The sequence below is a fragment of the Embiotoca jacksoni genome, unplaced genomic scaffold (genome assembly GCF_022577435.1).
Source record: "Embiotoca jacksoni isolate LCO1_2020_lvr unplaced genomic scaffold, fEmbJac1.0.p SCAF_6, whole genome shotgun sequence".
Lineage (NCBI taxonomy): Eukaryota > Metazoa > Chordata > Actinopteri > Embiotocidae > Embiotoca > Embiotoca jacksoni.
The window spans coordinates 19,755,111-19,780,503 of NW_027185414.1; the positions used below are offsets into that span (position 1 = coordinate 19,755,111).

The 25,393-nt window shown below is 39.1% G+C and overlaps 1 protein-coding gene across 1 annotated transcript in view; it reads right to left on the reverse strand.

Moving 5' to 3' along the window:
- The window catches only part of LOC138213419 (protein diaphanous homolog 3-like), a 154,665-nt gene that overhangs the window by 66,446 nt on the left and 62,826 nt on the right, over window positions 1–25,393 (reverse strand). The window contains exons 18-23 of the mRNA XM_069174499.1: window positions 24,891–24,985; window positions 22,312–22,413; window positions 19,496–19,735; window positions 16,485–16,614; window positions 8,493–8,617; window positions 4,675–4,839 (exon numbers count right to left, since the gene is read on the reverse strand). Of these exons, the coding sequence (XP_069030600.1) occupies window positions 4,675–4,839; window positions 8,493–8,617; window positions 16,485–16,614; window positions 19,496–19,735; window positions 22,312–22,413; window positions 24,891–24,985 (857 nt within the window). The remainder of the gene's footprint in view (window positions 1–4,674; window positions 4,840–8,492; window positions 8,618–16,484; window positions 16,615–19,495; window positions 19,736–22,311; window positions 22,414–24,890; window positions 24,986–25,393) is intronic.

Here is a 25,393-nt window from a genome sequence, read left to right on the forward strand (position 1 = left end):
CTAACTGTATTTGTCCCGACCAAAGCTTCGACATCAGACCAATTGAGCATGAAGCGTGAAGATTCAGTTCAGATGCCATTTATTTAATCTGGCAGAGTTTGACATGATATGCCAGTAAGAATGTGATAAACTGCCCGTGTCTGGTGTAAAAAGCCTGTAGCTCTTACAAAAGAAGACTCAAAGATGATCTACCAAACAGGGCTTCTATAAAGTACTGAAAGGGTCAGATTACTTTTGAAAATGATACATTTCATATACAAATTTTAAAGTTCAAAAAATTTGCGAACAAAAACTAAACTAAAAACTGTTTTTACTTTATAGGTTATTGAGTGTAGCCTGGAAATCTACAGCATAATAAAGTGTGCAAAAGTGAAGCAGTGTGAAAACTTTCTCAAACCACATTTATCTAAACTCACTCGCATAAAAAGACAATAGTAGCTAACAGCACGGATGAGTACCACTCAGCAGGCTTATAAGAACTCAGGAGAAGAAGAGAGCATTGAAGAAAAGGAGATGGGGAAGATGAATACCAAATGACTGACTGAAGCTATTCAGAGCTCTCTTTTTAAAACTATTTTTAAATAAAACCAACCACTCCACAAAATTAGCATTGATTTGATGGAAAGACTGTCAGTTGCTAATAGCAACCACTGATTCAAAAATGACTATATTGTTAATGGGCGTCCAATCTGATGATTAAGGGGCAAAAACATTTAGGAAAAAGAAAATAGAAGAACAAGATTACTGACACAGGGCACATTTTCAGTACAGAAAAATAAGTGATCCAAGGTTACAAGTAGACAGCGCTGATGGATCCCGAATGTGAACACCGTCAAAAATGTGACACACTTTCATCTCCTTGCTATCAAGTAGCTCTCATTAAACAGTCTAAATCAATTACTAAACCAGAAAGAAAACATAATTGTACAGTGGCAATCAAACAGAGCTGTTGCTACCCTCAACCCCTTCAACTCCATATGTACTGTAGTCAGAGGTGAAATCTGAGTATTTTACAGCAGTTTCACAAATCAGATTGTCGATTAAATTTGGCATATATTCTAAATCAAACAAGCTGTACAAAAATTAGAATTAGTTTGTCTGTAGTAAACAACCAAATGCTCTATAAACTTACAATGCAATGCCATTTATATTATGATATTAGCCAATAGTTTGATATAGGTTCGCACACAGTATATACATGTAGGTTTTTTTTTTCCATTAAATAAGGAGTTCACAGCCATCCTAGCAGCTTTATGAATCTGCTAACATGACACAATGGTGCTTTGAACTAATTGATAATGTCAGCATGTCTAACATGCTCACAGTGAGAGATGTTAACATTCTGATGTTTAGCAGGTATAACATTTATCATGTTCACAATCTCAGTTTTGCATGTCAGCACACTAACATTTGCTAATTATCAATAAGCACAAAGTACCGCTGAGGATGTTGGAAAAGTCATTTGTGATGTATGTATGTAGTCATTGACTAAATAAATGATGTTGCTATTGGATCAAAGGTCAAGAGACCAGAGGTTCATTCTAAGGTGACTGTGGATGCCTGTACCAAATTTCACAAAAATCCATACAATGCAATACAAAATGTCAGCCTGTAAATCGCACTTGAGGAAAAGTCTTGGGATCACAAAAATCCAACCAAAGATGGTTTGAATAATACTACTATGCAGATCCTATGAGGAACTGTTTGGAGGCAAAATGAAGTCTTATTTAAAACTGGATCCTTCAAAGCTGCCAGCAGTCCGGAAAAACAATGATTAGTCAATAACGGGTCAATACACCAAGTGGACCTGTTTAAGAGAGGATCACTCTTAAGCCTCAGATAGTGAGGAGGAACTGGAAAAAAAGACAAGAGTGCTGTGATTTTTGTCTTATGATAAAACATTCATTTCCACTGTAGTGTTAAGATGAAGGAGAGAGACTGGTAAAGAGAGAGAGACACAGAGAGAGAGAGAGAGAGAGAGAGAGAGAGAGAGAGAACCAGCTCTCAGAGGAAATTGCCCTCCGCTCTCCTTCATCACTGCAGGTCTGCTTCACCCTCCTCCTCTCCTGGATGTCCGCCATTAGACACGCTCAATTGGATTCCTGTCAGATGTGCGGCCTCGCCCTGGGTCTCCTTCCTACGGGTGACTGAGCATGCTGCACGTGTGTGTATGAGTATATGTATGTGTGTGTGTGTGTGTGTGTGTGTGTGTGTGTGTGTGTGTGTGTGTGTGTGTGTGTGTGCGTGTGTGCGTGTGTGTGTGTAAAAAAAAAAAAAAAACTAAGCAGCTTTTCCTGTAAAAAATGGCCAAGACAGAATGACATATGCACACAAACAAACATGCACACAGCCACACGCACACATTATGCGAGATAGATACACACAGTTCAAGGCACAGTTCGCCTCAGGCATTGGTCTATAGACAGCACACACCTATTAGCATGGGCCTTGGCACAACAGGGTAAATGCTGACACAGATTTGACCGAGAGGTTACGATGCTGAGATTTACTGTATGCCTACGTTCATTGACCTAGCCTTGCCTTTTCCCAAGATATGTCAGTGTGATGTGACCATTTGAAGGAATTGCTGAGGCTGTAAGCTGCTTACGCCTTGACCTATCACAGGGGAATAAATAGCTACCTTGGGAGTTTTGACCATATAATGCTAGTCTTTATAACACTTGGCTTGTTCACCTTTCACTGGCAGAGCCATTAAGTGTTATGTTTGGTCAGAACATAAAAGCTACAGCAAAACCTAAACCACTGAGCTTAAATGAAAGGGATTGCAGCTGTATAATGAAACATTTTTATGTCCATGGAATACGCAATATATTCTTTTAATACTTGGCAATGATTATTGCATGGAAGATACAGAGGTTTGTATCATTCACTCTGGGTCTGATTCATGTCTGAACACAGGCTCTGGCTGATCTGGGTTGAGGCTATTTACAAAGTGAGGGAAGAATCACAGCACAGAGAAGTTCTGGGATCAATAAGAATAATACAAAAAAAGAAACAAAGCAGAGCCAGACTTAAAGCAATGCACCTGGGACCATTCTTTTCTTTTTGGACTGTTGCTTTTGGCCTGTGAAGAATGTGTAGGTAGTTGATTCTCAGAGGCCACATACAAAAGACAGCATTTATAGATGTGAGGTAACAAAGTGTTCGGATGTGAATGTGGTCAAAATAGATGAGAAGAGGGCATAAACAATGACATCAAATAGTTATAAGCAGATCTATTTAAACCTGTTCAAATGCCTCTTGTTAAGACACATTTGTGAGCAGCAGGCAGGAAATGTCATGCATACACATCAGGCACTTCACAGGAGCAGTAAGGAGAGAAAGAGATCTCTGATCCTTTACCAGATTCTAATTTCTGACCCAGACGAAATCACCAAATAAGGTATCTTACAAAAAAAATGTACTTAACGTGTCAGGTAACTTTGCATTTCAGGTGAGATGTCATAAAAAAAAACATTACTCGATACGGAGTAAGACGCAAGCAAAAAAAAAACTCTCCCTGAAAAGCACATGAATGTACAGACAAAGCTTTGGAGTAAAAGAAAAACTAAAGCATAACTAATGACTAGGCAGGAAAAAAAAGAAAAGAGGCATGAAGTCCATTTGTGTGTGCGTGGTAAATGTTAAGTTGGGGGCAGGGCAGGAACTTAGTAGGCTAATTAGCTAGTATTATCTGTCGCGCCCAGTGGCCTGTGCCACTAATCCTGCTGATTAAACACAGTGGGTCTCCGCAGCTCCAGAGCTCACAGTAGCACCACAATGATAAGGCCATGGAGCTCTGTAATGACATAAATGTCTGGGTGGGAACTGGACTACACAGGACTGGCACTGCTCTGCTTTGCATTACACCACAGCTCACCGTAGTGACAAACACAAACCGAAGTCGTGTCTTGATACAGCCAATGAACATATAGGGTGAAAGTTTAACACCGTTTCCAAACGGCCAGCATTTTATGAGATCAACTGCAGCTTTTCTCAAACCAATACTCTTTACTTGTTTTGTGCTTTTCTGGTACTCAGGACTGAAGGCAATCTTCTCCATCAAATAGCAAAACACCTGACTGGAACAAGCTATCACTCCAAAGTTAGGTCTCTCACTGCATGAGTGAGCCAGACAACAACTAAATCCAACCTATTGAATAGTTTGGTGTTGTTAGAGGTTTGCGTTTGTCTCATGTTAATAGATTCAGAGGTAGTAAATCAGTATTTGCAATACATTCAAATATTTTCAGTGGTTAAAAAGCAAAATACAAATACACCAATACTTGAAAACAGCTAAATAGCATTATGAAGCACCATTCAACATAAATTGGCGCTCCAGGATTTATAAGGTGGAGTTGTTTAATGTATCGATGTTCAAAAATGTCAGTAAATTCTTTCAAACAGGCAACAAATTAACACATTTCTGATGAAGTTCGTAACGTGATTATTCTTTTCATTCTTTCTACATTGAAATGTAATCAAAAGACTTTCTGAAAGTTCTGCCAGTCCGACTGAGAATCAACTAATCAACCATCAATCACCAAGTTCAAATCGAACATGAACATTTAAAGTAACATGTAATTTTTTTTTAATTCCTCAAAAATATGATCAAAAAAACAAAAAATGTTTAAAGGTTGTCATATGCGTGAACATGAAGTACAGTATACTCACAGTGAACATGGACCTGAAGCTGCTGAGGTCAGTGAACAGCTCCTCCACGGAGGTCTTCTTAGGATCAACGGCAAAGTACTCCAGCACGTTCTGATAGAGCGTCGCCATATTGCTGTGCATGATCACCAGCTTGCCATATTGCTCCCGTGCAACTTTGCTGAAGCTGTGAGGGTTGTAGTCAAGGTCAACAATACATCCATCACACATTATAAGACGTTATTGAATGCTGATGGGAGTATTCCCTGACTTGACAGGCAGAACAAGAGTGCACACTGTTGTCGTCGTGAGGATCCAAAGCTGGATATCAATCTGTGGCAAACTGTGATGACATTAAAAGCTCAGGTTACAACTACAGTGTGTTCATCCCCTGCAGCCTACAGCATCTGTCACACGCATGTCTAGCTGCTGGCAAGGTGTAATGCATCTGAAATGCACGATATTAACTGCAAACATAAACACACACCAAAAGTGAGCATATTTGACTCTGAAAACAATGACAATTCACAGCACTGTTAGCTTGGGTGTTGTGCACTCAAACTTAATATGATTATTATATTATAAATTATATATTAACGTCGACCGTACCTGCCCACTAATCACATTTTAATTTATTGAGTTTGAGTTTTCCATATAGCGTTAACACAGCCAGTCATGTCTTGGTCGCACATAATGTTAATGCGACGACATGTATCTCAGCCTTCAACCATGAACAGTGTCAAGGGTCCTTGAAGAGTTGAATGTGGTTGAGGTGAAGCAAAAAGACAGCTCTGCTCTGTTGGTACGTGTGTGCGCGTGCACGTGTGCGTGTGTGTGTGTGCGCACGAGTACAAATAGGTAATGGCTGTGTTAACATGTGCTGGAGATGTGTCAGTGTCAGAGCAAAGCGAGAGCTTTAACACATCGTGCCCACCACCAGGGCATAAAGCACTGCGGAGCTACTGTCAGTCACCTCACACACAATATTCACTCAAAGCAGAACTATTGCCAGCATGAATTGGCCCTTTAAAAGTTCTTCCCTTTATTTCAAACGCTGCATATGCAATTTTACTAGTTATCTTTTTTTTGTTGTTTTTTTTTTTGTTTGTAATTTTCCATTTCCAAAAGCATATCCCTGTCTGTCCTTTGCACATGATGACAATGTTTAATACAATTCAAAGATTTTGCTGAATTAAAAAATAAAATCTGAGTTGGAATCAGTTTGAACCAAACTCTTACGTAAATGTAAAATGTGGGAGTCATTTTCTGTGAAAATCACTGAGAAAAATAAAGCAAATGACACGTCTCTATCTATCTATCTATCTATCTATCTATCTATCCTCCTAATGGCAGTAAAGCTGTTGTTTCATGGCAGATAAGAAGCATCAGTGTGTGTGTGTGTGTGTGTGTGTGTGTGTGTGTGTGTGTGTGTGTGTGTGTGTGTGTGTGTGTGTGTGTGACATCACACGACTGTGTGGGCAGCCTCTGGCTCCTTTCGTGCCCCTTCATTATGGCTCAATTGATGGACCTATTTGAGGTTTGGCCTCAGTTGAATCTGGCTGGGAACGGGACTACCGATTCACAGCTGGGTAAATGCTGTTCAATAGGCACTCCTCCTAGATTGACTTGTCAGTAATATCTTTCCAAACCAGGAGCTGGGGAAAAGAGGCATGAGAAAAGTCTGAGCAGGTGACCAAAGGAAAGAGAAAAGAGAAAATTGCTGAGAGCGGTGGTTGACAAGAATCGCTCGCCGTGAAATATCTCCCCTCCTCTTGTTCCCCCTCTCCTGACTTCTTCCCTATTCCAGAGGAAGCAGCGGTACACTGCAGCTCATTCTCAAGAATTCCTGTTCCCTCGTATTTTTTCACTGATCATTTATTCTTCCACCACCCTCTGTTCCATCATAATTCATTCTCCCGTTCTTCATATACTCGTTCTTCCTCTGTTTCTCTCATATTCGAATCTGCCATCTTTACAAGCTGAGCTCAGATTGAGAAGTTTAACACTAGAGTAGTAACACAGTAACTGTAAAGTCAATTGGCACATGAAGTGAAAATAGAGTTCTCGATGTCACCACCCCAAACACCCTCTGATCAACATAACACCAGCAAACTTCATCAGCAGCATGTGCAGCTGCCATGTGTACAATTTTCACATTATTGCATCATTGTTAGAGGCTCCAGAAGGACGAGAAAGAAAACTTCTTTAAGAATAAAAGAGCCTCAGACCTTGAGCATTTAGAAAGTCTGTCTTGGATGACTCAGGATCTGGATATTCTACAATAATTAGTATCCACTCATTTGAGACACAAGAAAAATACAAAACACACAAAAAAGCTGAGTATGCATTTACCTGACCAGCGAAAAAATGTCACACCAGACACCAGATGTAAAGACTGTCAACTGTGATTTATAGTGATTTATCTGGCAGAGGTAGGTTTAATCAGCTCTGTGTCAACTCATTTGGCGAGTGCTTGAATTAAATGGACCTTTATTTACATGTAAAAGTACCATATTATAGTTTTAAGTACAATGTCTAAATGAGTCGGATATGAGTCGGATAGATTTTATGTAACGCCACATCTTACAATCCTCAGCACTTATTTCCAGGTTGTAGATACCCTTCTTACCATTAAATAAGCGACTAATAAAAACTGCAGTGGTTGACTTGTTAATTACCATGTTACATTTGATTTTGCCTGATTTTATTTATTTTTTTCTTTTCTTTTAACCCACAGCGAGTTCATATGTAATTTTCAATTTTGATGGGTGTTTTTAAAGCTATGGTATTTTGTGCAGGGCACCAGGAATTGGAAAGCAAAGCAGTGAAAGACAGAGCTGTCAAATCTATTCTCAGTGAACCTCTCTATCCTGCACTCAAGCTTTCTGCTAACTACTACAGCACAAGCCATCGGTGCCCCAGCCCCTAGGCTATTGATCAAAACTACATGAAGCAGCCAAGGTACAGGGTGTATTATTGAACACATACTTACACACCTGGCCTGAGACATACCTGTCAACCTGATCCTCTAGAACTACTTCAGAAGATATTGAATAATACACACTGCTGTCAAACAAACACAGACAGCTGTCAACAATGGACCCAGATATCCCAAACGGGCAGTGGAATAGGAAAAATAAATTTTAAATTTCAGAGTTCCCCTACTTTAGTTTTCTGTTGTTTTTTTTTTTACTAAATGACAGCTCAATACAACATAATAAATGATTATTGTTGTCTTCAGGGTTATACAGCAATGACTGACACTGGGAGAGTAGAAGAGAGTGACAGAGAGTCAAAGACAACCTAATTCTCCCTCTCTAACGCTTCCCTTGATTTTGAAGTCACCCTCTGTCTTAAGTACCCTTCAAAAAAAGAGCTGAGAGAGGTGTAAGCAAAATAACTTGACTATGGAAAGGGGTGTCACTTATCACTCGTGCATATCGTTGACAGGACTGCGTATCCTCGTCTCCCTTTCTTTTGAATTTTAACAGACTACAACAGAATACGCTGCGTACTGTTGTTTTTCTTTCTTGAGTGATCCCCAACGTGTGGGAGAGGATACTCTGAAATGTTCAATGCAAAGGAGATAGGGAACTATAGAATAAAGTACGCAACTATTGAATCATGTGTAAGGTAAAAGAAATGTGTTTGACCAACCAAAGACTTGAACTCTGATAACCTGTTCTATTGCCACTTTATGCAGCACCAGTAATAAATGTAAACATTTCTGTTTCAGTAATATTCTTCGAACTATTTTTTTTTTTTTTTTTTTAAATTCCTGACGGTAAACTTTGTGTAATGCCTCAGAGTGGTGAACTTATGAACACGTGTGTAAAGGATATAGCCATTTTGGTGAAAAACATGTCGTGAGGGTCATCGGGGGAAGAGAAGGTCTCCAGGTCTCTCTCCAGCTGCAGCAGCTGCCTCTCCATCTGCCTCAGGCTCTTTTCCAGATTCTCTGCAGACACTGAAACACACCCATGTATATTCAGACACGCATAACATTCATAAAAGCACAAAGAAAAGGCATCCACGTGCCAAAGAAATGTTAAGAAAGAAGCAGATGGAAAACAATTCAATTACAGGTACAATCAAATGCATCATTATTTTGAGGCTCTGAAAGAATCAGAGAAAAACAACATACAAAAAAATAAATAAATAACAACAAGGAAATTGAAAGGGAAGCCAACTCAATGGCATAGCACGCTTATTATGGGTTCACACTGTGCCAGAAACACCATGGGAATAAACAATGACAAAATATAAACATCACAAGTGAAAGCATGTTCAATACAGAACCTTTATTTATCATCTTTCCCTCATGCTCGCGTATATGCTGCAAACAATGAAATTAATATAAAAAATACCATACCTTTCCTGGAGCAAAAGCAAATGTTTGCTCACCTTTTAAATGTGGCTTCTCAGTGGCACAAAAAGTAATAGACACTACAGTGACCTCAGCCTTAAGGTATGAAGACGAAAAATCTTTCTACATCCTTTGACTTTAGTCTTTTCAACAGGTGCCTGGATCATGCAGGTAGGAGAGCACAGGAACACCGAGCCTAACTTTCTGTTAAGTTGGTCATGGCTGACACTTTAAGCTAGTCCCTGAATATAGCATATGGCTTAAATTACCCCGATTAGACCTCACTTGACAAAAAGGCATAAGCTGCTTAATTTTAAGTAGTTTCAAATTTCCCTTGATCCTAATACATGCTTTACCAAAAGAAAAAAGAACTTCAATGTAGCTAAGCCTCTCACTGAATTTAGAGCATAAACCTCATTTACTCATGGGAACACACTCTCGGACACACACTCAACACATTTTGACTAGAAATATTCAAAAAAAAAAAAAAAAAAAAAAAAAAATCTGCAGAAGCTGAAGTTGTACAATTTCTTTTTAAGTTTTATGTTTAAGGAAGTGTGACGATAGGCTTTTCGCTGCAGTTGAAAATGAGCACATGAACGCGTACACACAAAACACACACTGAGAGCAAAAGGCAGGTGGCGCTTGTTTTCTGTTGTCACTCATGTTTGAGAAATTAGACCCAGTAAACTGCAGTAACAACCAGGCTAGTACAAGAAAAAAAAACTGTATAACGCTGACTACAATTCATACTGGATCTGTACTGTCATATGATCATCACATCAGTTTTATTTACTCATTGCATGTTTTACTTCCATGTACTATTTGTTTACTTCCTTATCAATTTGAGTATCTTTATTTTCTTTGTCCTTTCTGCTCTCCTCCCCTGACAAACACTCAGTCAAAACATGACAAATGTCTTTGCACACCATTACTTGAAAAATCTTGTCAGGGAGTAGGTTGTGACCAACAATGTCTCAATCAGAGCGGTGTTCAAAGAGAAATGGCTCTGCAATGACTGTCTGTTACATTGATTTATGTTTTGGTAAGAAATCACCCTGACAATCTGAACGATTAAAAAACAAAACAAAAACAAACAAAAACTGTTTAACTCAGGGTTAAAGTTTCCACCCAGAAGAGTATGTAGAAAAGAAAATATTTCAGTGATAATGAAAGGCAATTATGAAGAGGCACATTTAGAGCATCATGTTCAGCAGTGCAGCAACATAAGTAACCTACTTTGTTTTGTTTTTCCTGACACAATCATGTCGAATGTTTAGCAGTCATTGGATGTGTGTTACAACCACTACAGCTGTAGAATCAGATAACTTCTGTTTATTTATCATACATCTGTAAAATATGAAAGCATCAGTTCTAAAATCAACAGCTTTAAAGCTTCATATTTTCCAGTCACACTCCTGTCCTAACTAGTTAATCTGTAAGTAGTAAAATGGAAAATGATGAGTTCAACTGACGAAACAAAATATGACAAAAGAAATTGCTGATTTATATCAAATTTAATCATTAAAATAATGTTTTTCTTAAGTTAACAAATGAACAAAGTTAAATTAAGGTATACGATAAATTAATTGTCAAGTGGAATACAAAAGTACAAAATGTTTTTAATGGATATACATTACAATCGTTTTAATATATTCCAAAAAATTCATATTATTTATGTTCAAGTCAAAGGTGCGGAGGGATTTTCATCTTTTGAAAGAGTCAAGCTTTTCTCTTCCACTCTTTTCATATGATGTTTCTCTGTGCTGTACGTGAATGTTGTAAACTTATTGTGTGTTCTTTTGTACTTTTTGGTAACTTGAAACTGCCTTTAACATGAAGCCTCTCTTGTAAAATATATGACAAGCATCAAGAGATTTCATGATTAAGTAGTTATAAATTCATGTTAATGTGATTATCATTATCATGTGCACTTCATGAGATAGCAGACTGAACAAAAGCAACAAAATGAGTGACAGTAACTAGGATACTGTTGCGGCACGCTAAACGCATTACAAAATCTGACTACAATTGCAAGCAATTTATTAAGGGGTCCAAGCACCCCCATTAAAGTCTGGCCCAAAGCCACGTCGACCTCAGCCAAGCTTCTCCACAAGTCTCGAAAGAAAGTGAAAATCTCTTCTCTCAACGCTTTGACATTTTCCTCTTCTGTCTTTGGAAAATCTAGATTTGAACTTGTGTCATCTGTGTAGCAACCCAATGCTTGTCACAGTAAGCTAAACCTGAAGACAAAGTTCCTTAGGGAACTCCCTGGATGAGTATAAACACCAAAACAAAATGATTGACTCTCAAACTCCTACTTGATAGATGTTTAAAATGTAATGCAAATTGGGAATTTTCTGGGGAAGATACAGTCTTTTATCCCAAAATGTCCCTCTTGGTCAAATTTTCACATCATTTTTCAGATAATCTTTTGACACCTATTTTGCTACTCTGAGTGGAAAAATAACCACGGACTACTTCGAAAAAAGAGGTTGTGCTTATATTGCAATTTTTTAGATGAAAATCAAGTGGAAGTGGGCGCAGCGGATGCAGCTCAATAAAAGAAACACGTATAACTCATACTTGAGAGTGACCTGTACGGTTATTGAGTTATTTGACGAAAGGCATTTGTATTTACTATAGCACCCCCTCCTGGTTCACGTGGGTAATATTTATCTAAAGAAAACTTTGAGGGCCTCCGATATTTACAAAACAATAATTATTCACATATTAAAAACCGATGAATTTTGGTGCAATAAAAATCATGGATATTCGCTTCGCTGAGGCGCCCTCGTGTGGCCGGTTTGCATCAAATTGTATATTGCGGTTGTGGAACATACATGGAATGAGCATAGCAAAAAAAGGTGAAATTTGATTATTAGTCACAGATCGTTTTGTAAAGCTTTGTCACTTTTATAATTTTGTTTTATCACTTTAAGCACCCTGGTTTTCTAAGTTCAATCAATAAATAAATAAAAATAGAACCAAAATATGTCAGTGATGTGCAGCATTATTATTATCAAATGAAGTTATTACATTTTTATTTCTTTATCAGGTAGTGCTTAAAAAAAAAAAAAAAATCTCAGACTTTTTTTTTCAACATTTTTTTTGAAAATCTGCAGCAAAATCAACCATTTTTGACCACAACAATCACAAAAACGAGGAAGGACCGCATGCACCAAGTATCCTGAAAACTAAGCCAGTAGTTTTGCTTTAATGCTGCTGACAAAGAAGAACCAAAACGCACCGTAATTAGAACGTCTTATTGGTGGAGGTGAATAAATAGTCTCTGGACTGTTCTGCTTCGGAGTCTTTTACAAAACTCTTTGGAATCTGCCAATGCTTTTAAAATACCTGTAGATCTTTGACCAGATAATAAACGAGTCCCACATCAAATATTAGTGTGATAGATAAAACTGTCCAAAATATTTAGTAGAAATTCCGAATCTCACTTTTCACCTGTCGCATTATTTCCATTTCAATCTTCTTCTCATTTTCCCGAAAGCCTCTCTGCATTACCAGGCAACCGAAAGCTGTTGTATAAGGTGTGGGCAGCATGCAGAAGTGGAAGGGGGCCAGACAGGCAGTCTGTTAATAGAAATGATTAAAGCTGGTGACGATGCACTGACGAAGAAAAGAGCAAGGGAGGGCAAGACAAAAAGCAAAACAAAGAGAGAGCTTCTCTTTTTTTTAAGCTTCACAATAAAGTCTGAAGACTTTTGTGAAGAGGTTCCCTCACATGGAAAGCCATATGAACAAGAGTTGGCATGACAAAAACAGAGACATACTGTATACTCCAGGAGAAAATCTGCCTTTGATTGTTCAGGAGTGTGACAACAGATGCTGGAATGTTTTGTTAAACACACAGGAAAGCATCTGAAAAACAGATGATTCTGATGCTCTATACATATCCGCCATATGCAGCTGAAGAACTGAAGTGCTCAAAGGTACAGTGATGAGCAGAGTGGGAGATAAAACATTAAAGGGCGTTTCCACGTCGTCCTTGTTCTCTCTGGCCACCCACTTCTTGCTTTCTCTTTCTGTGCATTCAAGCGTGAGTGATTTTTATGAGCCGAGGGGTCTGAATGTCTCTGTGGTCCAGAGGGGTTGCAGACAGATGTAAGATGTTTTAGAAGAAGAATAATTGGAATATTTGCAGAGGTCAAATCCCCCATTGACATCCTTTTATTACTCTGGCAACACGCTGTGCTATAAATGAGACTGAATGGGGCACACAGCCATGCATACACACAAACACTCCCACTACATACAGAGCTCCACGATAGATCATCCTTTGATGTATGGAAATTAAGAGTCTGGAAAAAAAAAACACGCATATCTGCCTTCTGAGGCCAAAGCTTGACAGACAAGTGTGACTAGACTGATGGTGCCGGAGGCTGGGAATGGGAGACCTGAGGAAATCCTGGTGTGCACACACTCAACATGCAGAGCACCTACAGTAATGCATTCCAAAAGAGCATGATAGTCAGTGAATTGCAGTGAAGAGTGCTCATTATATACTGTATACTTTCGACACGAGGTTCATCATTTGGTAAAGCTACATTACTCCTTGATGACCCAAACAGCGTTTCCATCTTTCCATAACATTAATGCAGGCATGTCTGTTTAATGTTACACATAAGCAGTGTTTCTGCAGCCGGCATTTGAAATTACAAGTTCAAGTAGGCTGGATGAGCACATCAATGTGGCTTCGTACTTGTCTGTTTCCAATATCAAACTCAGCACCAAGTTACCCAAACCTGCTGCTGTCTCTTACGTCTGCATGGGTTTGTGATGAGGGACAAAATAAATAAGGAAAGGTGGCAGAGAGCAAAATTGATAGACCAAAAACCTCAAAGTCAGACAAACAGACAGACACAGATAGATATTGACAGACAGACAAACAGATACATGGAAAATGACAAAGAGAAGCAGCACCGACAGACTGCTTCTCGATGTCAGGAGAAATAATAATTGTAGTGCCGAAAAGACGAGAGAGGGGCAAAAAAAATAAAAAAATAAATAAAAATAAAGGACGACAGACACAAAGAAATCCGGAGTTTTGCTTCCATGGGAAACAGGGTTGGTGGTGGGGGAAGAAAAGGCTGCGTTACACACAGCCAAAAGAAAACAGCTTCTTCAAAAGAAGCACAAATCATTACTGACACCTGAATCCAACCTTATTTTCATGCTCAAGTAAGCTCTTTGCTCAGCGTCTATGAATGTACTGCAGCCTTTTAGTGTGTCTACAGGTCTCTCGAATGACTATCGGACCTGATTAAAAAAGAAGCCAATATACATTTCAAAGAAACCGGCTTTATGTCTCAAAACAGATATGGAGAGATATGACACTTATGCATCTCATAATGGTAGAACAACACTATAAAAGATGCTGACAGAGAAAGAGCACTACATTTATATACTGTAAATATATTCAGTGAGGTCAGCGAAGTAAGGAGGTGGACAAAGCCAGAAGAAAAAAAAACATGGATCACGCCTTCCTTTGATCTTACTTATGCACTTGTGAGTCCTGGTCAAGGGCTCGCGGACACACAGCGCAGTCGGGAGACATAAAACACTCAATGGGGAGCGTCGTTATCTACAGATTATCAAAGCACCGAAATAAAAAAACTACTACAGGAGTCCGTAGGAAGAGAGGAGTCCACACAATAAAGTCACACATTTCTTCCTCCCTATGTTTTCTCCTCCTCACACTGGCCTTCACTCCCTCCTGCTGGCAACGGTAAAATCTTCTTTGGAACAGGAGGAAACATGCTGTGACACTACGACCTCACACAAACATCGACTGTGCACAGACTGCGGCGGACTCCTTCCAGCGGAGACTTGCCTTTAGCAATTTATACAAAGAGCACGACTGAGTCTCCGCTGACCACCCGTTCTCTCCCTGCAAGCCTGCGAACAGACTCGACACACGGGCTAAACTCAGAGCACCGAGTGAGCTTTCATCTGCAGCCACGTTTGTGTGCATGCTATACCTTGTGCAAACATACACACAATTTGAGTTTAAAAAAAAAAAATTAAAAAAAATTCAGTGACTTAGAATTTAAAGAGAGTTGTTTTTCTTCTCGTTAACAGACATGACCAGAAGAACAAGTTTAAAAAGATTAAACCTACAACTTGTAAATGTGCCACAGCAGAAGATTAAGGTTGGTATCGAATCGTGGTGAAGGGGAACCGCGTGTAGCATCGATCAAACACTAAACCGTAAAATACAATGTATGTTTACAGAATCAACAAGCATGTAATCCCAGAAACATCCCCAGAGTTACAAAAGTAGAAAGGTAAGCGTGAAGTTGAAAAGAACACAGAAGAAGAAAGCACCGGTTCTGTCTAGGAAGGCCAAACTGTTCGTCATGAAGCTTTCACTACTGCTCAAATACATCCAAAACAAAGAAATATGAAAAATGACACGCAACATCTATTGATATTGATACTAAAATATAATGGAAGATGATACAATGCTTTGACTCTTGCGCTGACTGAATCTCCTTTTAATGTCGGTCGTTACAACTGCGGTGGACTTTACCACTTTCTCTCTGCTATTACCAAACCAATTACATCACAGGAGTACAGATGAAAGTAATGTCTTTTGTCTGGTTGCTGACGGATCTCAGCGGTCAAACATAACTGATTTGAAATGAGGAAAACTTAAAATGCGATAAGGTTTATGACATCCATTGTTTATATGGCTGTACAACCCACACATCTCATTATCTTTTGGCTCAGCACTGTTTGTCCATACCATCACTTTTGTTTACGTAAGGCGACAATGATTAATGGCCACCATCGAACAAGAAGCCAGAGCATTCTCTAAATTTCTAAAATATTTTTCCGTTTTCAGATTTAATAATGGCCTCAGTTGCCTAAAAAACATGCTCAGTGGTTGATAACATAAAAGGTTTTCTCATCTAGTTCAAAGCTGGAGGTTGGCTCAGATAATGTTTTTCACATGGAGCTGCAAAGTAGAAAGTGAAAAAAGAAACAAGGTTTCTTTGTTGTATGCCTTTTGTTTGCTGAGAAATAGTCCTAACTATTAAATTACTACTTTAGCATTTGAAATGCAAGTTGAAAAAAGCCCTGCTGGAAAACATCACCAGGGGTGTTGATTTGATAGGGAGTGGGTGAAACTCCACGTGCACTGGGAGAGCTAAAGAACTGAAGTTGACACCAGCATGTGACCAAAATAACAGCAATAATCACACTGTGGTATCACCTCAGAGAGTGAGAGGTAGACCGTGTTAAAATGATCAAGTATTGTGATCCTTGCATGCTTTAAAAGAGTGTGAACGTGCAGGTAAACAGGAATGCCTTTTGTTTTCCCTTTAGATCATATCAAATCTGGTAAAGACCCACAATAGGACATTCACCAAAACTGTGTGGGTACCCCAAACTGTGTGTGCATGCGTGTGGAGGTTTGTGCCTATGGGGTAATATTGTATATTACCTCTGCTGGCTCGATCCACATGCTCCAGGTCTTCAACAAACTTGATCACATCTGGAAATTCCTCCTCACATACTTGTGCCAGGAAGTGGAGTAATGTGCTCTTTTGGTCCGCTGACTTGGTGTCCTTCAGCTGTTGTAAAACAGGTATGCACAAACACAGAGTTAAACACAAAAAGCTAGGATAGTGAAGGTAATGCTTTTCATCTCTTTAACACTTTTAACCAATAGAATCTACAGACTGGGTAATAAAACGACTGTGACCGGGGACAGGGTGATCGCATATTTTGCAGCGGTAGCTCAGACTTTACTTGTCACATTAAATGTCATTGGCTGTCCCCTCACTTTGTAAGATCAGATTTGTTGTTTTTCTATCACTGAATAAAGGGGAAAACGTTTTACTTTGTTGTATAAATTTGTTGAATCCATCTTAATTTAAACCTGCAATGCAGTGACAAGACAAAAAAGAAGCAATTGAATTCATGCAAGATGATTATTTTGCTGCAATTTTGCTGACAACCACAAATTTTGTGTTCTATAACCAAATCTCTCCCTGGTGTTATGTGACAAAGGCATATGTGTCATTGTCCTTTATTCCGCTACTATGAGCTACACTAGGCTCTCGCTTTACAAATGCTAAATGTTGACATTGCAACAAATGACTTTATGCCTCACATTTGCACAACATGATGACCCCCTGCGCTTGGTGGCTCTCTCATCCACACGCAATATTTATTTTTTCAATTTCTCTGAAAAATCTCCATCATTGCTCTCTTACAGTCTAATTCCAAGATGTCTCTTGGTATCCCTGCCAAACATCCCCCCTGTGGAGTGTGTTGCTGTGTATCTCTCCAGGTGATCTATTGGTAGACAGCAGTGTACTCAGACCTGCTGGGTTTAATCATGTTTGTATTATCTCCTCTAATCAAACATTCTCATCTCTTTTCATTTCTATTTTCTCTCTTTTTTTTTTTTCTCCTCAAAATCCTCAAGTGCTTGCTCACAAAAGGTCCGTCTCAGAATTTAGACAGATGGTAATCATAGTTGACAATGTAAACATTTTCCTTTTTCCAGTTGGGATGGGTGCAATTTTCCTGTGCTGTGGTGTGTGCCATGGAATTACGTTGTCAAACTCGGGGGTAGACGTGAAGATGATGTCTTCCTCTATATATCCTGCCAGTGACATCGACTCACACCTTCGTCACACAACATACGGGAACGAAAATAAAGAAACAGACACGCCGGAACAGCAGCGTGGTGCTAAATACAATACATAATCCTTAATAGACCTCCGATAATTGATTATATTATCGTCACGCTAATGCATCTCATCCATCATGTGTCCCATGTATGAATTGTCTCAGCACATGCACTCGTGTTTATATGAACATCAGCATCCAAAGTCTAACAGGGCAAAGAGGTGGCAGTGACAAATTGCTTCGGTGGTTGTTACTGTGGAAACCACAGTGTGCGTGCCAGCAGCTGTAATGTAACTACTGGAGGAGTCTCCTACTCCAGAATTACACCCTGCTCTCCATCACTATCACACAGGGAAGCTTACTGTTCTGTCTTCATACCAGATCAAATCCAGAGGTGCAGGCATTGGCCATGTCTCTGACCACTAAGCATGGCTACCCCTGCAGGGTGTGTGAACTTTCAAAGGAATAATGGTCATGGCTGCACTTATCTGTTCTGAGCAAGAGAGCGAGAATAAAGTACTCCCTGAGTTTGGATGCTGTGATAGAAGCCAGCTGATAGAGAAAGCTCTGTCTTGGGGGGCTGATAGTGTTCAATCAAGTGAAATGGTTTAAAATAAAATGTCTCATCACAGCAGCCACTTTGGATCAGTCCACTGATAAAGCTCAGCCAAGGTGACAAAACAGGGGGGAAAAAAAGTACACCGACACACACACACATAGAGGCTAACACTACTAGAAACATGCAGCAGACGGTAGAGACACACACACAAGTGTATCAAAGATAAACAGCAACACAGAGAGGTCACCATTTTACGGAGATGTCACACTGAACAAGAACTTTGTTTTCAGTCTAAACACCACTGAGTGTTTTGGGACTGGGGCACAAAGTGGTATTTCAATATCCATTTTGCAAAAGAGCATTCAAAAACACGAGGCTGGTATCATTCAAACATTTTTGTTGTCAGTACCGACCGACAGCTTGATCCCGATGCCAGTTCACGAACATTCATTAATACAAATTGATTAAAAAAACAAAGCATTAAATCAGAGTACAAATCTTTCATCTTTTATGCAGTTTAGAGGGGCAGAGTGGAACCCAAATTATTTTCAGAAGCTACAATAAAGAGATGTTCCCTAAACGCCTCACATGCAAGCTATCGCTAGATGCTACAAAACATCGATGCTCCCTAAAGAAGTCATGCGTATGCTATCAGTTGATGCGAGCCAGCCAGCTGTGCACAGCCTCCTGTAAATGCAGAGCTCACAACTTAGGCAGGTGTGTGGTCAAAGGTTTGTTTGTTTGTTTGACAACAGTAAAATAAGGTGTTCTGATGGGAGTTTAACCAACATGCAAACAAATAACTTGATTTACCCGTATGGGTATTTTCCATTCATGGGAAATAATGTGGCTAACAGACTGATGAGCTTTACTCCTGCTTTAATGTATCAAAAGTTATGTCTTATAAAATGAAAACATATTAGTGTGGATGTATAAAAATTTGGTACAAAATGACGAGACATTTCACGATTATAAATAGTGTCATAGCAATTCAGTCTCTTTAAATACATGAAATGAGACTGCTGTAAAGAGTTTGGCGGGCCACCTTAAAGTAGAATTCTCAAAAAAAAGTAATCTTGTTGCTGCTATAAGAGTCGAACTGCAAAGACAGCAGTATAAAATCTATAGAAAATGTTTATCTCGTGAGCTTTACTGAACATGCCTCACTCATACTGAACCATTCCCACTGGGGGGCAAGGAATGACTACACACTGTTTGTGAACAGTTGGTGGTCAGGTCAGCCTTTCAACCCTTACCTTGCAAAGGGAACTGAGGTCAAAGCCATATGACTGGGCGTTTCGAGAGCCTGCATTCATGTAATTCCCCAGCAGCAGCACCAGCTCCAGTAAGTGGCCAAAGGAGCGGCTCTTCCTGACCTCATCACAGGCGGCGTTTACTGCCAGGATATCTGGACGCAGGTTGTTTACCTGCTCCTCAAACTGGAGCCGGAAGAGGATGTGGCTGAGGCGAGGACGCAGCCGCTTCACACTGCTCATCTGAGAGGGGAGGGAAAAAAGCGAGGGAGGATATAAGAAAACAAGGGAAAATGGATGAAAGGGATAATAGGAAAAAGGTAAATATAGAGTGGAGAATAAAGCAGGAGAGAAGAGAAGCAAGGGAAATTATGTCAAAGAGAAATAAACCACATCAGAGAGCATAGTCGAACTTAAAATAACTACAATCACACTTTAGTCACACTCTCGCATTCGGCCGATCTAATTTAAAAGACATTTATGCAACCAGCATGTTGGAAAGTGTTGCTAGGCAGTAGTAATAGATGTTGGCAGTGATTTGATTTGGGACCCAGGTCTGGTAAGTTAATTGTGGAGTTAGTGTCCATATAGGGCATCCAGTAGAGGGGGTGGAATATACAATAGGCTGCCTTGGATTACCACTCTCGCACAATTAGAGAAAATTGGAAAATATTGCACTGGGCCCAGGCACTGGCCACAACAGTGATTGTGTATGTGTGTTGGGTGGTGGGGAGGGGTGCGCATTCCAATTGTCTGTTTCACACAACAGCTGGCTGTGCAGTTTGATGTCCTCCATCAAGGGTTTAATTATAGCAACTGTAATGTTATCAAATGACTATTTCAGTCAGTGCGTGCATGCGTGCGTGCGTGCGTGCGTGCGTGCGTGTGTGTGCGAGAGACACAGGAGAGAGAGAGGAAACAGAGCAGAGATATTTTATGACAAAATTAAGAAATAGGAAGGTGCGCAAGAGCCAAACATGATGCTCAAATAAAGCCCAGAAATTGGATAAATTATGTGATAAGGGTACTGTAGTGAGGCGAAAATAATAAGACGAAGGAAAACAAACACACCAGAGTACTCAGAGTGAATGTGTGCAGCTGTTGTTTCCACAAAGGCTACAAGAGGGCACTGGGAAGCTGCATTCACAACATGAGGGGATGGTCTTAACACAACAAAATGAGGAGGAGGTTATGGAAAATGGAGCTTGTGTGCTGCCAAGTCATAATTCACAGAGATGATTGGACGGTGAGAGGGGAAAAGACAGTTCTGTTGACATACTGTACTTTAAGAGTGGGTGAGTATCAGCTCTAAAATTAAAAAAAAAAAAAAAAATGCACCACATAGGGTAAAAACAAATTCATGGGAGTAAATATTTTGACAACTTAGTCTGCAAGTGTCTCCATGGAGTGTCAACAACAATTTAAATCCAAGATGAAAGACTTCAATTCAAAGCAGTGCCAGTGCTAAGGACCATGAGTGGAGCCAGCAGGCTGTACATGCTGGTAAACAGAGTGATTCCTCTGATTTCAGGCACTGAAATGATCATCAACCACAACGTACAGCAATGACAGGTGCTGCACTACATGAAGTTGACTGCTATAAAAGACAAAAGCGTAGTGATATGTAGAAAGTAGTGCTCTGTTGGAAGATTAAGAGCTTTCAATCCTTCGACTTATTCTCACAAAGAATATTGAACTTATTTGTGCAGCTTGAATTAAGACACATTAGATGGGATACCATCGTGTACAAGGAACAGTGAAGATGTTTTCATTACAATCAGGTCTTATTTCTTAGAATAGGCATACATACTACACACTACCACACACAATGTGGAGTTCAAATCAAGTGTGAAAGTGGTGGTTGTTGAAAAGAGGGAAGATGAAATGCATGTGTTTGCACAATGGAAAATTTTAATTCCCTTTGAACCTGAGCTTTTCTGATAGGTGAATGCACACAGGCTTCCTTGGGCCCACGCAGGCACAGTAGTGAAACAATATTATATAAGCAGGCTCCTCTTTGTTCTATGTCTCCCTGATGAACTATATAGAACAGCTGAAGAGGCTCTATTTTTTACCTCCTTTCCCATCCACCAACCACTTAGTCGCTGCATTTTCAGATCTCTTTCATGAGTTTACAAACAACATGGGGCAAAAGAAGATTATTGTATGTCAGTAAGTTGCTAGGCAAAAACACAAAATACTTAAAAACTACTACACCCCTCATGCAAAATTCTGAATAGAGCATCTTTGAAAAGACTAAGAAAATGATGCAGACATAATTAGGCAGCAGTGCCGCTTTTTAATGTGCATATATTAGTACATCAGTCCACAGGTGTCCTGTCTTCCCTCTTAACGCTTAAAAAGATAGAATTTTAAGAAGCTCAGGATTATGATAACGACATGAAAGGTGTGTGTGTGTGTGTGTGTGTGTGTGTGTGTGTGTGTGTGTGTGTGTGTGTGTGTGTGTGTGTGTGTGTTTTCGGTGGAGTGAGAGACACAGGGAAAGAGTTATGATGTGAATACAAGTTTATGTTACTAATAACACTAAAATGGTCAAAAACCTGTTTTATAAAACTGTGTATTCATTATTATGGTCTGATGAACCATTTAATTGATGCTACACTTAATTTAAGCTTTGCCGATACAGGAAAGACCATAGTGTCTGGGTCTTCCTACAACAAAAATAATACAATATAAAGAAAAAGCAATTGTGTGCTATTCATGTGCAGGTTATCTGAGCTATAGCATACCCAGTTGGTAGGGAGTTTGCAGGTGTGTGTGTGTGCGTGTGTGTGTGTGTGTAAAGAGTGTGTACTCACCACAACCCCAAACTGCTCAGGCTCGGACAAATTAGAGTATTCATTTTTGTACTTGGCCAGGGCGTTCAGCTGCTCCTGCTCTGGGAGGTGCTTTACAAGGTTCTACAATGAAGAGGAAGAAAAGGAGTGAGAGGCAGCACAAAGGAAAGCAGCATCAGCCGTGATACTCAACCTATATTGTATTACTCACACTCAGTACTACATTATATTTTACTCATTTCCATGTTTCAATTTCTTAACCTTGTACAATATGTAATGATTTAAAGTAAGCTGTTAACCCTTAGGTGAGCTGGGTTTCAACAGCAATGCGATCGACCACAGTCTCCGTCTACAGAGCAATGTGGTGTTTTTGTTTTACTTCATTTACAGTGAGTCATACAAATATGTTTTTTTGTCCTCAAACCTACTGCTGTTCTATTTACTGTTTGCTTTGTAGAGTTTCAGCCATGCAGTTAAGTTTTGAGAAAACAGTTTTATAATTGCAGTAAAATGTCTTTTATTACCCAGACCCTCTAGACTATATCCATATGGCTCTATATGTATAGAGACGACTGAAAGGCAAATGTTGATTGCGTGGGGTTTATTGAGCTGAGTTTATTGAATTGCCTTCTCATTTGAAAGTAACAGTCACGACGACACTGATGACTGGAGTCAAAACAAATATTGTCACGTCCATTACTTCACTTTTCATTGATGGACTATAATGGAATTTGCCTTAATGACTATTAATTATTTGCGTGTTTGTAATGAACAATTATTGATCAAATGAATTCTTTAAAATGGAAATTAGTAGTTTAGGTTTGTCTTTATTTGTTTCAACTCAGTTTACCCACTATCACAGTAAAATGATCTGAAACCATTAAAAACATTCATCAACTTGCTCAACAATTCGGTCTACATATTCTCAGCCAAAAACTCAAAGGTTATTTATACAAATTGGCCTTTAATCAGACATACACACATTTTTTATTCTAACTATTTGGGATTTTTCTTTGGTACTTTTTTCACAGTGCATTTATCTATTTTATGAGTTCTTGTGAGTAGGTATTTTCTAACTATTTTATAATGTGAATCCATGTTGGTACAAATTAAATTAAATACTGGTTGTTTTTTTTAATTGGTAAATTATGTAAAGTTAAAAATGAATTGAAAATGAATTAAATAAAAACTACCGAAGTCTGCAGTAAAAACAAACCAGTGATATAAATAACTTGAACAAGAACACATCAAAGAACCAAAAGTACTTATCAATATTAGAATCACTGATGTGTGTATCACCATATATGACAGCATAAACAAAACAAGCAACTGCACAACAGATACACCAACAAAAAAATAATGCTAATGATGAAACAGTGTCACCTTCACACAGTCTATTAACCAAAGAGCCCTGACGAGTTTATTTATCACATGTAAAATGTATTTTTCACAGGCAGTACATTTGTTGGTGACAATTCTTAAAAACCAAATTCAGATTTGGAGCAAAATTGTCTTTTCTGATACATATTTAGATTATAAATCAAATAGCATGCAATATGTTGTTATTTATGACTATATGTGTCATAAAACATCAGTAAGGGTCAAGTTCTACACCGAGTTACATTACATTTCATTTAGCTGACGCTTTTATCCGAAGCGACTTACAATAAGTCCATTTCAACCATGAGGGTACAAATTCAGAGCAACCAAGAGTTCAAGAGTAAAATAATTCAAGGAAGACAAGAAGCAGAAACAAGGGCAGGCAGATGGATGGAAAGTTAAAAAGACTTTCGACCTCTCATTGTCAGAAACGAACACATTGTATACAGCAAATACGCTCAGCACAATTAGAAGGCCATCTAATCGGTCAATCTGCATCTGGAGGTGGCCTGGCTCGCACGTCTGAATGCAATCTATAGAGCGTGACCACAATATCAGTAGTAAATCCACTAAGCAACTTTAAGGGTCACCTAACTCCATCTCTTCCTGATAATTTAGGAAGACCAATAAAAGAGAGAAATAGTAGAAGTTCCTAAAGAAAGAAACAGACGGAGAGGAATATTGACAGACAGAAGGATAGACAAACAAAAGCAGAGACAGATTGCATAGAGAGGAAGTAAATATTAAGTGTGGGTTGTACAGATTGCGTAAACAAACGGAAGGCTACAAAGCTAAGTGGTCAAGCAGAGAAATATCTTCTTTTTTTCTTCTTTTTTTTTTTTTAATCAGGTGAACATCAGCACAGTACTTTGTTATTTATTTGTTTATTGACAGATCGCCTGTGCTCACCAACTGCTTCAACACCTGCTGTACTGCAGGCTCTACAGATGCCCAATGCTTCATCCTCAGGCTACATGTTGTTTTATGGTAGACAACTAATCAAGACAAAAGACAAGAGTTGGGGCATGAACCTGACCAAATGAGTAGGAGAAGGGCAGCACTAAAAATATACTTCCAACCTCGAGGTGAAAAGTTGCACACCATAGCTCGAGCTGCTTTCCAATAATCTTTCCAGTTCGGTGGTCCAAGAAAGTCTAAAGCACTAAACTCAGATAAGTAGCTCTAAATATTTTGACCTCTTTATGCAAAACTTGACCAACCTGGATCATTGGTTCAGTGAGTTGCTCCTCATCCACCTCCACTATCATGCGACGAATTTCCTGATAAGGCATACGGAAGGAACCCAGGAAGATCGCTGCACAGAAAAGCCAAACACGCAATAAACTCTGTGTTAATACAGAAGTGATTCATTAGTGAGCATTAATGTTGCATTTTCATACAACTGGTCTTAAAAATTAATGAGAAGAAACAGAAAAGACAAAAACAAAACAAAGACAAACAAACACATAAAACAGCTCAAGAACAAATGAAGGACATGAAGTTGGGATCAAAGGGAAATAAAAACAAAAACATTGCACAAGTTAGTCAGACATAAAACTGCTTTCGAAAAATTTATTTTGAAAATTTACAATGGCTTAGCAAGCAGGAAATCCTCAAGCAAGTGGTACGACTTGGGACAGAAAGGGAAATGCCTTGACAGGATAAGTATAGCTAGAGGAAACACACACAAAAAAAAAACAGATGAGGCAGACCTTGAAAGATT